The sequence below is a fragment of the Fukomys damarensis genome, unplaced genomic scaffold, assembly GCF_012274545.1.
Source record: "Fukomys damarensis isolate Sample0158 unplaced genomic scaffold, DMR_v1.0_HiC HiC_scaffold_19, whole genome shotgun sequence".
Taxonomy (NCBI): Eukaryota; Metazoa; Chordata; class Mammalia; order Rodentia; family Bathyergidae; genus Fukomys; species Fukomys damarensis.
Window position 1 is genome coordinate 57,543,323 of NW_022900931.1, and position 13,931 is coordinate 57,557,253.

General features: G+C 36.8%; 1 protein-coding gene across 5 annotated transcripts in view; it reads right to left on the reverse strand.

The window, feature by feature from the left end:
• The window catches only part of LOC104867513 (zinc finger protein 420), a 107,547-nt gene that overhangs the window by 76,491 nt on the left and 17,125 nt on the right, over positions 1 to 13,931 (reverse strand). For 3 of the 5 annotated variants that reach the window (XM_033765755.1, XM_033765756.1, XM_033765754.1), the window contains one exon: positions 2,170 to 4,806. In XM_033765755.1, coding sequence (XP_033621646.1) covers positions 2,879 to 4,806 — 1,928 coding nt within the window. In that variant the 3' untranslated portion in view covers positions 2,170 to 2,878. Of the gene's footprint in view, positions 1 to 1,304; positions 1,313 to 2,169; positions 4,807 to 5,585; positions 5,624 to 13,931 lie in introns of those variants that run through there. The other 2 variants (XM_033765759.1, XM_010631907.3) reach the window with 2 other exon arrangements.

Genomic DNA, 13,931 nt, shown 5'->3' on the forward strand with positions numbered 1-13,931 from the left:
AGAACCAAGATCTGTCATGTAAAGGTACAAGATCCCAATGATAAATGCAACTGTAATGCATACTTAAAAAGCACCAATAAACTGAGAAAAAACAAAAAATTTAGTCGTCACATTTACCATATATGTAGAATATAAGTACTTCTCACCAGACCCATTGTCACCTTGGTCTAAGCCACTGTCATCTTTCACCTGGATTATTGCCACAGCCTACTCTTATCTACTTGTATTTTTATTTGTACATGTCAGATCATGCCTTATATTTACAACTTTCCAATGGCTGCCCAATTCCCTTGAAATAAAATCCAAGATGCTTACAAGGTCTAGCAAGATACGGCTCTCTCTTATCTCTAACTCCTGTTCTATCAATCACCCCTTGCAAAGAACTCTATAGTAACTTCCCTGATGGATTTTGCTTTAACTTTTTCCTCTTGCCTCAAATACTCTTTTTCTCCAAGTTGTTATTTTCCCAAGTCTGGATTTTGAATCTTAGGGTTACTGTTTTTACTAAACAATCATGAGTTATTCCATCTCAGCTCTAACCCTTCTTAATGATCTGCATCTTAAACTGTCCCCACCTCCTCTCTAATACTGGGAATAGAAACTAGGACCTCATGCATGTTAAGCAAGTACTCTTAACACTAAGCTACACCCAAAGCCCTTTTGAAAAATTTGAGACAGGATCTAACTACGTTGCCCACACTGGCCTCAAATTTACAATCCTCCTGCTTCAATCTCCAGAATCGCTAGGGTTACACGCATGTGTCACCACACCTGGTTTCCACCCATCTCTTTTTTAATGACCTTTGACTCTATATCAACTAATATTCTACATTTACTTCACCTCCTCTTGCTCTGAATGGAAAATCACCAATACCAAGGATAATGACTAGAACATAGTAAGAACCCAATAAATGTGACTAAATTTAGAACAGGCTTGGATGAGGCACTGTATTTGTTAGAAAACTCACTGCCTCTTTAGGAGTGTGCAATGGTCCCATTTCTTGTTCAAGCTGTCCCTTTAAGTTAGCATAACTTGTTTTACTTAAGGACAGAGGATCGAGTGTTTACAGCCAGAGATAGCATCTATTAAAGTAATATTATTTTTGACTATCTCAAGGGCCGGGGATTTAGCTCAGTGGTTCTACTGCCTACCTCGCAACCACAAGGACTCGAGTTGGATTCCTGGTACCAAAACAACAAAAACAAAAACAAATCAACTATCTCTAAATTCACACGCCATTACTAAAAGTAGAAAGAGATGCTGAATATACACATTTTGAATAACTCTTACTATTTTGTCTAACATTACAGCCTGGGCAGATACCAGGTTTGCTTTATAGGATAATATGAAGCAATGTGACCACATGTCCTGCCTATAGAGATAAGAAATTCAGTTTTGGGGCCAGAGATTTAGCTAAGTGGTTCTGCTGCCTGTCTTGCAAGCAAGCAGTTTGATCCCTAGCATCAAAAAACAAAAACAAAAACAACATGAAAACAAAACAAAATAAATTAATTTTGTAGTCTGACCCAGGTCAATACTCATTCTACATGAGCCTAAATTAATGGCCCATTGAAGAGTCTATTTTTATCCACAGCACTTGACTGCTAGTTACAGCATTTCAAAAAATCCCTAAGAGGATTTTTACTATTAATAAGAGAACTACAACAGCATCCACAATTAAGTTTACTTTAATTATATATACAGAAATACAGAAGGTAGGCAGACCACAGTTGGTATGACTGCTCAACAAAATCACCAGGGTTGCATACTCCTTCTGTATTTCTGTCCCACCATCCACAACACCCAGAAAACACTTTTACAGTCCCTATGAGACTGCAGAACTCCAGATATCATGTCTACATTGCAGGTAGGGAAATGAAAAACAGAAAGAATGAATTTTTAGATGGCCTACTCATACAAACTCCACTTTCCTATTTTAACCTGCGAGGGAGACAGATTTTTTTTTTTACCCCAGGATTTGTTATTAAAGATGGGAAGATTGATATTCAGTAGGGACACAGTCTCTGAAACAAACTTATTTTTCATTGCAAAATAGTATGTTCATGTCAGTTTTTCTTTTAATTTTAATTCAAAATCTTGTTTTAAAAAATGACCTAATAGATTCATTCTATTTTTTAACTTCTAAGTAATCATTGTGTATAGTGGTCAGAGGTGGTAGAAAATACAAGTATCTGGACTTTGTGACAAAGTATTCACACCTTTCTTAAATTCTGTAACAGCTGTGTTTAATAATCCACTGACTAATACCACAGGGTTTTTTACACTATGAATGTCCCCTTACAGCATATTGGGTGAAATCTGAATGAAAGCATAGTGTCCCCCTTTAATCTGGGATAGGTTATGAAAGATTTCCTGATATTAATTACACTTATAAGTACCTTTCTTTCATGCACATCCTCTAAAATAACAATGAAATTAGTACCTAATATTTTGATATGTTCAAGGCACCATTCTAAGAGTTTTGAAATGTAATAACACGCAATATTTCCAAGAATCTTACAAAAAAGGTGTTGTTAGGTTTATATTACAAATGATTCAACCGAAGCAAAGGTTATTTATCACAATAAATGTCACAAAGAAAATCAATGGGCAGAGCCAAGATAATGCTGATAAAGACATTTGCTATGGCTAAAGATTTTCCTATATTTACTGTATTAACAGAATTATTTTTGTTTTAATTTGCTAAAGTTTAATATGGTTACAGCAATGACAGGTTTTTCTACATTAATATTTCCATTCCCCTATTTAAAGTTTCTGATGCTGAACTTTATGAGACAAATGTGTCCAATATTCTCATTTGTAATAATTCTTTACAGATAATGGATGACTAGAGAAAGCTCTATCAATCACAAAAAATCATATAAAAACTTGTGAATCTTTACTAAAGCCTAGTTCACATTCTTTATAGTCAAAAGATTCTTCAGTGATATGTATTTTCTGATGTTGAGTAAGTTGTGAACCACGAGTAAAGGACTTTCCACATTCCTTACACTGATATGGTTTCTCACCAGTGTGAATTCTTTGATGTCGAGAAAGATGAGAGCTCTGAGTAAAGGCCTTTCTACATTCTTTGCATTCATAGGGCTTCTCTCCAGTATGGATTCTCTGATGTAGAGTAAGTTGAGAGCCATGACTAAAGGCCTTTCCACATTCCTTGCATTCATAGGGTTTTTCTCCAGTGTGAATTCGCTGATGTTGAGTAAGCTGTGAACCACGAATAAAGGCCTTCCCACATTCCTTACACTGATATGGTTTCTCACCTGTATGAATTCTCTGGTGTTGAATAAGCAATAAGCCACGAGCAAAGGCCTTTCCACACTCATTACATATATAGGGTTTCTCACCAGTATGAAGTCTCTGATGTTGAGAAAGATGTGAACTCTGAGTAAAGGCCATTCTGCATTGTTTACATTCATAAGGTTTTTCACCAGTATGGATCCTTTGATGTTGAGTAAGCTGTGAGCCACGAATAAAAGACTTCCCACATTCCTTACATTCATAGGGTTTCTCACCAGTGTGTATTCTTTCATGTTGAGTAAGTTCTGAGCCACGACTAAAATTTTTTCCACACTCTTTACATTCATATGGTTTCTCACCAGTGTGAATCCTCTGATGTCGAGTAAGGAGCGAGCCACGATTAAAGGCCTTTCCACATTCCTTACATTGATAGGGCTTTTCACCAGTATGTATTCTCTGATGTTGAGTAAGTTGTGAGCCATGACTAAAGGTCTTTCCACATTCCTTACATTCATAAGGCTTTTCATTAGTATGAATTCTCTGGTGTTGAGTAAGTTGTGAACCACGGATAAAGGCCTTCCCACATTCTTCACACTTATAGGGTTTTTCACCAGTATGAATTCTTTGATGTTGCATTAGGAGTGAGCCCCGAATGAAGGCTTTTCCACATTCCTTACATTCATATGGCTTTTCCCCATTATGAATTTTCTGGTGTTGAGAAAGCTGTGAACCACAAATAAAAGCCTTCCCACATTCCTTACATTCATAAGGTTTCTCACCAGTATGAATTCTTCTATGCAGAATAAGTTGTGAGAGCTGAGTAAAGACCTTCCTACATTCTTTACACTCATACAGCTTCTCACCAGTATGAAGTCTCTGGTGCAGAGTAAGTTGTGAGTTCTGAGTAAAGGCCTTTCCACATTCTTTACATTCATAAGGTTTCTCACCAGTATGAACTTTTTGATGACGGGTGAGTTGTGAGCTACGAATAAAGGCTTTTCCACATTCTTCACATTTATATGGTTTTTCACCAGTATGAATTCTATGATGTAAAATAAGTTGTGAGCTTTGAGTAAAGGCCTTCCCACATTCTTTGCATGCATAGGGTTTCTCACCAGTGTGAAGTCTCTGATGAAGACTGAGCTGAGAATCACGACTAAAGGCCTTCCCACATTGCTTACATTCATAGGGTTTTTCACCTGTGTGAATACTCTGATGTTGAGTTAGGTGTGAGGCTCGACGGAAGGCTTTTCCACATTCCTTACACTTATAGGGTTTCTCCAAAGAATGACATCTTGGATGTTGAGATAAATAAGTATGGTGGTTGAAAATAGACATTTTGTCATATGTCATCATCCCTTGAACAAAATATTCTTTCTGATTTTGTTGCTTTTCCAACTTGCCTTTGAATTCCAAATAATCTCTGGAATTGGATTTATCAAGCTCACAGTTTTCAAGCCGACCATTCATTTCCCAGTGGGAGAATGTTCTTTCATTAACGTTCTTTTTTTGAGACAAGTCTTTATTGGCACATCTTGAAGGTAAGTCTGAAAAATAGGACATTATCAAAAAATTCAAGAGAAAAAGAATTGTATAGAAGAAAATATAAATAGGAAAAATACCCATAAGAAATAACAGGTACCTACCAGTATTTTTAAATATGGTTTATACCATATGGTTTGTACCATAGTAATACCTATTTTTCACTGAATATACATGTTTCATTAAAATAATACCTAACCTGTTTTCTATTCTATAATATTCTACTCTTTTCTATTTCTCTTAAAATCCACTAAACTGATTTGATGGTGCAGTAATGTTGCTGCCTTGAGGTTGAAATATTAATTTAGAATAATATCAAAAAATAATATGTAAGAAGGGCACTTGAGAGAATAATGAAAATTTACCTGAGAGGGTAAGGGAAGAGATTAAGCAAGCTTTTAAAATTACTGGTTCTCAAACTTTGGGGGGATCAAAACCAAGTGAAGAATTTAAAATTATAACTATCTAGGTATACACCAGCCAAAATGAATCTAATCTTGTGAATCATATAAAAGACCATGAAGATCTCTAGTTTTAATACTGTCTACCATCTGTCTTGGATTCAGTCAGATTGTGACTTGTTATTTCTGCTTAAAATGTTTTAATAGCTTACAAAATTAAACAAAATAAAACCCAAACTCTTTTATGAGTTTGACAAAGCTCTCCATGGCCTACCCCTATTTATCCAATTTCCCTAATAAGCCCTCTCAATGTTAATTGCTATTTGCCAAACAAACATACCACTTTCAACTTTGAAAAATTTACAAGGCCCTTTCCAACTTACAATTAGCCAGAACGTATTCCATCTTTTTAGGCATATGATCAGTGAAGAAAACTGCCAGTTTTGGACTGTTTTATATGGCTAGGAAACAAGTGAAACGGTACATTGTAAATTATCCATACTTTGGGTTGGAAATTATGAAGGCTATGACATAGAAACACTAGACCAGTCTAGACAGGGTCTGAAGCCTCAATCATCAATGAATCATCTAAAATCCAGAAATGTGAGAATTAGGGTAATTCATGATTGCTTGCCATAACAATCTTAAATCTATACTGGCAAGGTATAACATTATTCAAAACTTCAGGTTATTTTTGTATTTTTTTTCCACAATGTCTAGCAGTCACTAAAAAGGTGAGTTTGAAAAATCATGAGGCAAAAAACAAACAGATCTATAAAGGCTCAAGCTGTGTATTCACCAGAACAATTCTGTCATTCCTTAGTACCAATGTGCTGCTACTTTGTAGTCAATCCTTCTTCCCACCCTAAAAGCAGATGCCTGGCTGTGGCTTTTCCAGCAATTCCTTGTAGACAGAAACAAGAGCACAAGTGTAATAAATCTAGGATCATATATACTTCACCAAATGCCCTTACCCCTTGAATACTGCTAGCCATGTTTATCTTTAGCTCTCCGTTCTTTTCAAATGAGATACTGAGTTGCTTTTACTTATCTCTATTTCACCCTTTATTCCATCTCATGTCTTTTATTTACTTGTCTATCTAAGCCATCTCTGTGTTCATACCTTTATCATTTCCCTGGAACTGATATAAGGCTAAGCCATAAAGAAAAGTCTCTGTAAATTACCTAAAATTATGAAAGGTGTCTGGAGTGATATAGAGTCCAGCAATTTTATTGAAAAATACGGATCAAGAAAAAGAATATAAAAAGTTCTGTTGGGATTTCAAAATAGTACAGCCATGGTGAAAGACAGTTTGGTAGTTTCTTATAAACACATACTTAGATCCAGTGACCATACTTGTACATTTTACACTTATATTCAAACAAACCAAATATTAGTTTCTTTTTTCCCTTTTCTGTGATACTAGCAATTAAACTCAGTCTTGTCCATGATAGGCAAGTGCTATACCACTGAGCTATGTATCTCCAGCCCTTTTTAACTCTTTTGTATTATAACCATGATGGTGTTAATGGTACACCAGAATTTCTGAAGGATATCAATAAATGATGGGTAAAATATAACCAACATCCTTTCAAAGTATGGTCAAACTTAAAAGAAAATAAGATCCAGAGGCAGCGCAAGGAAGTGAGAATCAGAAACCAGAGAAGAAAACGCGCTCTGGTTATAGCTACCCTTGTGACACTTGCTGACTTCAACTGTTTACATCTTTATTAATAGTCTGAAAAAAATCAAGACACAAGGATTTGGACCCACAAACAGCAGGAAGTAGAAATAAACTTTTTCACAAGAGGGGAACTATGCAAGGCCTGCACTCCAGGAGATGGGCAGAAAGGGTTACACTATTAAATGTATAATCTGAAAGGAATAATCACCCTGACACAAACTGTTGCACTATGGTTGTGGAGGTCAACAGTTTCCTAACACATGAAAAATAACACTCTGAAGCTTTCACACCTAAGCCATCAAAAGGAGGGGCTTGGGATTCTCCTGTGCTACAGCACAGGCACAAAAAGAAACCCTTGTCAAACTTCTGTCTCATTAAAAAATGCATATCCCCAGGTAGAGACTGAAGCTGTTAATGATATACATGCTCTGTGAAGCAGCACTACAAGCTACTGAGCAGGCATCACCCTCCCCGCTCTTCTACATGCAGTAATGAAGTAAGCTGTGCCTCTGGCTGAAGGCAGGAACTTGCTTTCTAATTCTTTCATGTAACTTTTTCTTTAAGCACAAGAATAAAGCTTTTACTCTTGCATTTAAGTGTCTCTGGCTAATTCTTCTAGAGAAGGTCACAAGGACTATGGAGAGGTTTGTAATAAAAAGGGAGAACTCCTCTGAACACAAACAAAAGTAATGAGATGTCTCAATCTTACTCATTTGAAATCTCACTTTGAGATGCGGAGCCAATGGATGACTGTAAAAAACAATATGGCAAGATATGTCTTTTGTTTAAAGATGAATTGTTCTAGTTGCTTTGCCTAAAGCTATAAAATAATAGAATGTACACAAGCTTCATGGATGGAAGTTAGGAAGCTGTAGTAATCCACAAGAAATGGAATGGTGAGGTGGAAGGTGAGAAAGCACTGGGTTCTGGATATATTTTGAATGTATACTAAAGAGTTAATGATGCAATGGGCATATAATATGAAACAGGGAAAATGAGGATAGTGTTTTGCCTGAACTTCTGGAACAACAGAAATATTATTTACTAATTCTTTGGTAAGAACTGGTTTAGAAGAGAATATCAAGAATTTACTTTTGAACTTTAGGATATAACAATAAAGATTTTGATGGAAACAAAGTCTTTGTAGACAGGGAGTGGTGGAGGGGTTGAAGGGAACGCAGGGGGATGGGGAAAAAATAAGAATCAAGATGGATTATGCAAAGGTACAAATTTCCAATGATGAATGTCATTATATTGCATACCTTAAATATACCAATAAAGTTAATTTTAAAAAAGATTTTGAATACAAGTATATTTATATAGAAACACACCCAAATGTGTAGTTCTGGGACGATATCTTTTTTTGTTTGTTTGTTTTTTGGTACCAGGGATCGAACTCAGGACCTTGCGCTTGCGAGGCAGGCGGCAGAACCACTGAGCTAAATTTCCAGCCCAAGATATCTTGATTAGAGGTATAAGCTTGGGAGTCATTACCAAATAGTTGATAAAGTTAATAGATTTGATGAGATTGCTCACAGAGTGTCTTTGGATATAGAAGAGAAGGGAAAGAAAGGAAGGGGAAGTTTTACAGTCAAGTTCTGGAAAAAAGAGCTGTATGAAAATTTCATTTCATGAAGAAAAAGGATTTGACAAAAGATATAGTTTCATAATAAAATTCACCAAATTAGGTGTACAAAGAATGTATCGAAATAATAAAGTCTCCATATGAGAAGACCATGATAATATAAAACTCAATAGTGAAAAGTTAAAGGACTTTCCTCTAAGATCTGGAATAAGACAAGGATGCCCACTCTTGTTACTTCTAGTCAACATATTACTGGAAGTCCTTGTCAGAGCACGTAGGCAAAAAATAGAAATAAAAAAATATCCAAACTGCAAAGGAAGAAGTGAAATAATCACCATTTGCTTAGAAGATATTACATATAAAAAATAAGATTCTACCAAAATGAACAAATACAAAAAGTTGCAGGATAGGAAATCAGCTCATAAAAATGAGTAGTTTGTATACACTAACAACAAACTATTTGAAAAAGAAATCAAAAGTTCCCTAATATATACAATCAAAAAATGCATGAAAATAGAAGTGAGACTATTATTAGACCAGAGGAAGGGAATGGGGGTTGGGTTAAGGCAGGGAAATGGGGGAATGGATATAATAAAAATGTTACATGCGTTTATGAAAATACTGCATTGACATCCCAATAATCCATAAAATAGGCACTAATAAAATATGTTTTAAAAAGACATGCATTCTGCCAACTGCTTTGCAAGTGCAAGGTCCTGAGTTCAATCCCTGGTACCAAAAAACAAACAAACAAAAAAGACATGCAGATGAATGCTCTTAATTTTGTCTCTGTGACATAGCGTTGGGGTAATGAAGGATTTTCATTGTTATTCTATACACTGTATATTGTTATGGCTTGTATCTAGATGTCCCCCCAAAACTTCATGCACCCACTGGAGGGGCTTTTCAGAGGTGGCTTAATCTAGGGTGTGTGAATATGGATTAGGGGTATGTGATAAATAAATAAGTCCACCAGTTTAGCACACTTCTGGGTATGGATAATGGGAAGGCCCACTCGTGGGTGTGGATGGCACCAACCAGTAGTGTTTTAGCTTGGGTGGGATAAAGAGAGAAAGGCAGGCTTGTTGCTGCTGCTGCTTTACTGTTTTATGCCTGACTGTTTCTCCTCTGCTATGCCCCTCTGCCACACTACCCTGCCTTGGAGCCAGCTGACTGTGGACTGAAACCTCTACAAATTGTGAGCCAAAATAAACCTTTCCTTCTTTAATTTGTGGGTATTGGGTATTTTGCCCTAGCAACAAGAAAGTAACTGAGCTAGATCTGTATATGTATGTACAGGTGCATGCATGTATGTATGTATGCATGCATGCATGCATGTATGTATGCATGCATGCATGTATGTACAGGTGCATGTATGTATTTACTCATTTATTTTGCAGTACTTTGGATTATACCCAGGATCTTTGCACTAAGCTACATTCCTTTTTTTTTTCTTCAAGACATGTTCTTACAAAGTTGACCAGGCTGGGCTTAAACTTGATCCTCCTGACTCAGAGTTCTGGGATTACAGGTGCTTACCACCATGGCTACTTCTTATTTTTTTTAATTAAAAAAATATATACATTCATGTACTAGTCTTATGAATTTAAAATGAAGACTAAAAAGAGAAAAAGAAAAATTTAGGAGACAATTTCATTTACAAAAGCTATAAAGAAATATAATTAGAAAGCAATTTACAAAGAAGGTAAAAGATCTATATGCTGAAACTATAAAATATTGACAAAAATAGAAAACATAAATGAGGACAGCCAAGCATGGTGGCACACGCCTGTAATCCCAGCACTCAGAAGGCTGAGGCAGGAGGATCACTGTGAGTTCAAGACCAGCCTGGGCTACATAGTGAGTTCTGTCAGTCTCAACTACATAGTCAGACCCTGTCTCAAAAAAATAAAAAATAAAAAATAAAAATAAAAATGAGGACATCTCATGTCCTCCTAGTCTCACTTGTTCAGAAGTGGTGCTTTGATCATGGGGGCACTATAATCATCAGTGGATTAACCCTTTGACAAACCATATCAATTCTATTAATTCATAGCCTAGTGTATAATAGGCATAGCTTATTATAGAGTGTGCTATGCCTGGTGGGAAGAAGCAGGTCACTGGAGTGTGACCTGGAGAGTATATCTTCCTCCCTGGCTGGTCTTTTTGTTCCCCACCTTCTGGCATGGGTTGAACAGCTTTCCTTTGCCATGCCCTGCCAACATGCAGTTTCTGCCTTGGAGCCAATCAACCATGGATTCAAGCCATGAGCTAAAATAAACCTCTCCTCCTTTAAGTCTGGGGTGTTGGGCATTTTGTCCCAGAGACAAGACAGTGGCTAAAACAGATCTTGGTATCAGAGAAGTGGAATCATAGCTGTGACTATTCCTGAGTATGTAGTTCAGATGCCTCAGGAACCTGTTCGCAGCAGAATTTGGCAGTTTGGGAGATGCTGGCTAGAGAAGCCATAAAATGTTGTAAGGAGTGTAAGCAAATATTAATGGAAGATTCTGGTCTCAGCTCAAAAGACAAGAATATTGACAGAAATGCAGACAGTAAAGGCCACACTCTGGAGGTTTCAAGGGCTTCATTGGCAATTGGACAAGAAGCCATGTGTTTTACACTTTGGTGGTTATGGGGTCCTTTTGGCCATGTCCTGAGATTTTGTGAGAGGCTGAGGTTAGGGTATTGGACTAATCTGGTGGAGGAAATTTCAAAACAGCTCAACATTCAGGCTGTGGGATAGATACTATTGGTTGTGGTTAGCCAGATATACAGTAAAACCAGGAGCAAAAAGGTTAAGTGAACAGTATGTAGTTTCATCAGAAAGGAAGCACCTGTAAAGTTGAGTCCATGGAGAGCATAACTGCTAAAAAGATAAGCATTCAAAAGAAGCCAAGTACTGTACACCTAAAAAGTACCAATAAACTCAATGGGGCGGGGGAGCCAAGAAATACGCATTAGGACAACAGAAAAGACATCTTGAAAGTGTCTTGAGAATGAGCAAGATCCCACCTTTCATAGGCTCAAGAGTAGAAAACTGTACAACTTTCATTTGAGGTCCTTGCTCCCTTACTCAAGAAAGGCTGCACAGGGGATTGGTTCCCTGGGATTTGTTTCATACTGCTCTGGCATACACAGGTATTCAGATGACTCTGCAATCATTATCCAAGGGGGCTTGGCTATTGCTTGAGCTGGCGGCAGACCTTGGTATCAACCACATGGTGCCAGTTTTCAGGCATGCATAATGCTAGAGTTATGGGGTCACAGAGACTTCCACCTAGATTTCAGGAGATGTGGAAGGCTAGACAGTGTGCCCAACAGAGAAGTACGTGAAGCTGTGAGAGTGCAGCTGAAAGTGCAATGGAGACCTCAGGAAGTTGCAAATGCCAAGAACATGGACTGTCAGTTGAGGAAAGCCAGTGAGTGAGTGGAGCCAAGCAAAGAAAGTGGCCAATAAGGGCTGCAACCAGCAATGCCATAGGGATGGTGCCACCTAAGCCTTTTGGAGTTCACATCTCATCAAATGTGTCCCAGATGCTGGATATGCAGCTACAGGACTTAATGTTTGCCTTCCTGGGTTTTGGTCTTGCTTTGGTCCTATTTCTGTCTATTTCCCTATTTGTCCCTTTTGGAATGGGAACATTTACTTTGTGCCGACATATTTTGGAAATGTTTCATTTTTCCATTTTGATTTTTACAGCGGCTCATGGCTATGAATTTGCCCTGAGTCTCAGAGGAGATTTTGGACTTTTTCAGCAATGCTGGTACTGCTAAAACTTTGGCAGTTTTTAGAGATGGACTAAATGCACTTTTCATAAAAAGACAGATATGAGTCTTTGTGGGGGCTAGTGGCAGAATGCTATGGTTTAGATCTAGAATGTCTCCCACAAATTTCATGTGTTCAGGGGCTTTCTGAAGTGCATTAATCCACAGATGAGTTCATAGCTAAATAAGCTGTTAGAAGGTGGGGCTTATATCACTGGGGACATGGCCTAGAAGGGTAGATCTTTCACCTCACTGTCATGAATTGAACAGCTTTCTTCCATCATGTTGTTTCTGCCTTGAAGTATAAGTCTCTTCTCCTCAGATATTTTGTCCCCGCAACAGAAAAGTAGCTAAACTTATCCAAAGTGAATTTGCAGATTCAATGAAATCCTTTGAGTTTTTTTGTTTTGTTTTGTTTTGTTTGTTGTACCAGGGATCAAACTTGGGTCCTTACACTTGCAAGACAGGCAGCGGAACCACTGAGCTAAATCCCCAGCCCAATGAAATCATTATTAAAATTCCAAAGCCATTTTTCATGGGCAGAAAAAAAGTCTAAAATTCATTTGGAACCACAAAAGGACTCCAAATAGCCAAGGAAAACATTACATGAAGAAAAAATGTGGATGCATCACAATAATAAGACACATCAACCAATTGAACAGAACAGAAAGCCCAGAAATGAATCCACATATGGAGAGTCAATTGACTTTCAAAATAGGTGTGTCAGTAATATACAATAGGAAGAGGATAGTCTCTTTAATGGGTAATGCTGAGAAAACTGGATACTCACAAGTAAAAGAATGAAATCGTACCCTTATCTCATACCATATCAAAAAACCAACTCAAAATGGATTAAAAACTTAATTGTAATACCAGAAACTGTAAAGCACTAGAAAAATACTATGTGACATGGATCTTGGCAATTATTTTTTTTAAAGTTAAATCTAAAAGCATAAAAAACAAAAGAAAAATTAGAAAAACAGGATTACAACTTGAAAAGCTTCTTTTTGCACAGCAAAGGAAATAATTCACAATGTGAAGAGACAATTTACAAACTGGGAGAAAATATCTGGATACTACACATCTGAGAAGGGAATAATATCCAAATATATGAGGATTCAACAATGTAACAGCAAGAAAACAAAAAACAAAATTTAAAAATGAGTAAGGGACTGAACAGACAATTCTTAAAAGACACACAATTGGACAACAGATATAAGAAGAAAATGTTCATTAGGGAAGTGGAAACCACAATGACATATCAATTTATACCCACAAGAATGGTGATTATCAAAAGGACAAAAGATAACAAATGTTGATAAGAATATGGAGAAAGATAACTCTTGTATACTTTTGGTAGGAATGAAAATTAGCACAGTCGTTATGGAAAACTGAACTGAGGTTCTTAAAAAACTAAAACTAGAATTCTTGTATGATCCAGCATTCCTCTACTGTGCATTGATGCAAAAGAAATTAAATCAGTATGTCAAAGAGACATCCACATGCCTGTGTTTATTGTAGCATTATTCATAACAGTCTCAAAATAAAACAAGCTAAGTGTCTATCAACAAATGAATGGATTAAAAAAAGTTGAATAGCCAAAGATTTAGCTCAGTAGTTCTGCCGCCTGATTTGCAAGCGCAAGTTTGATCCCTGGTAGCAAAAAAAAAAAAAAAAAAGTTGAAAATAAA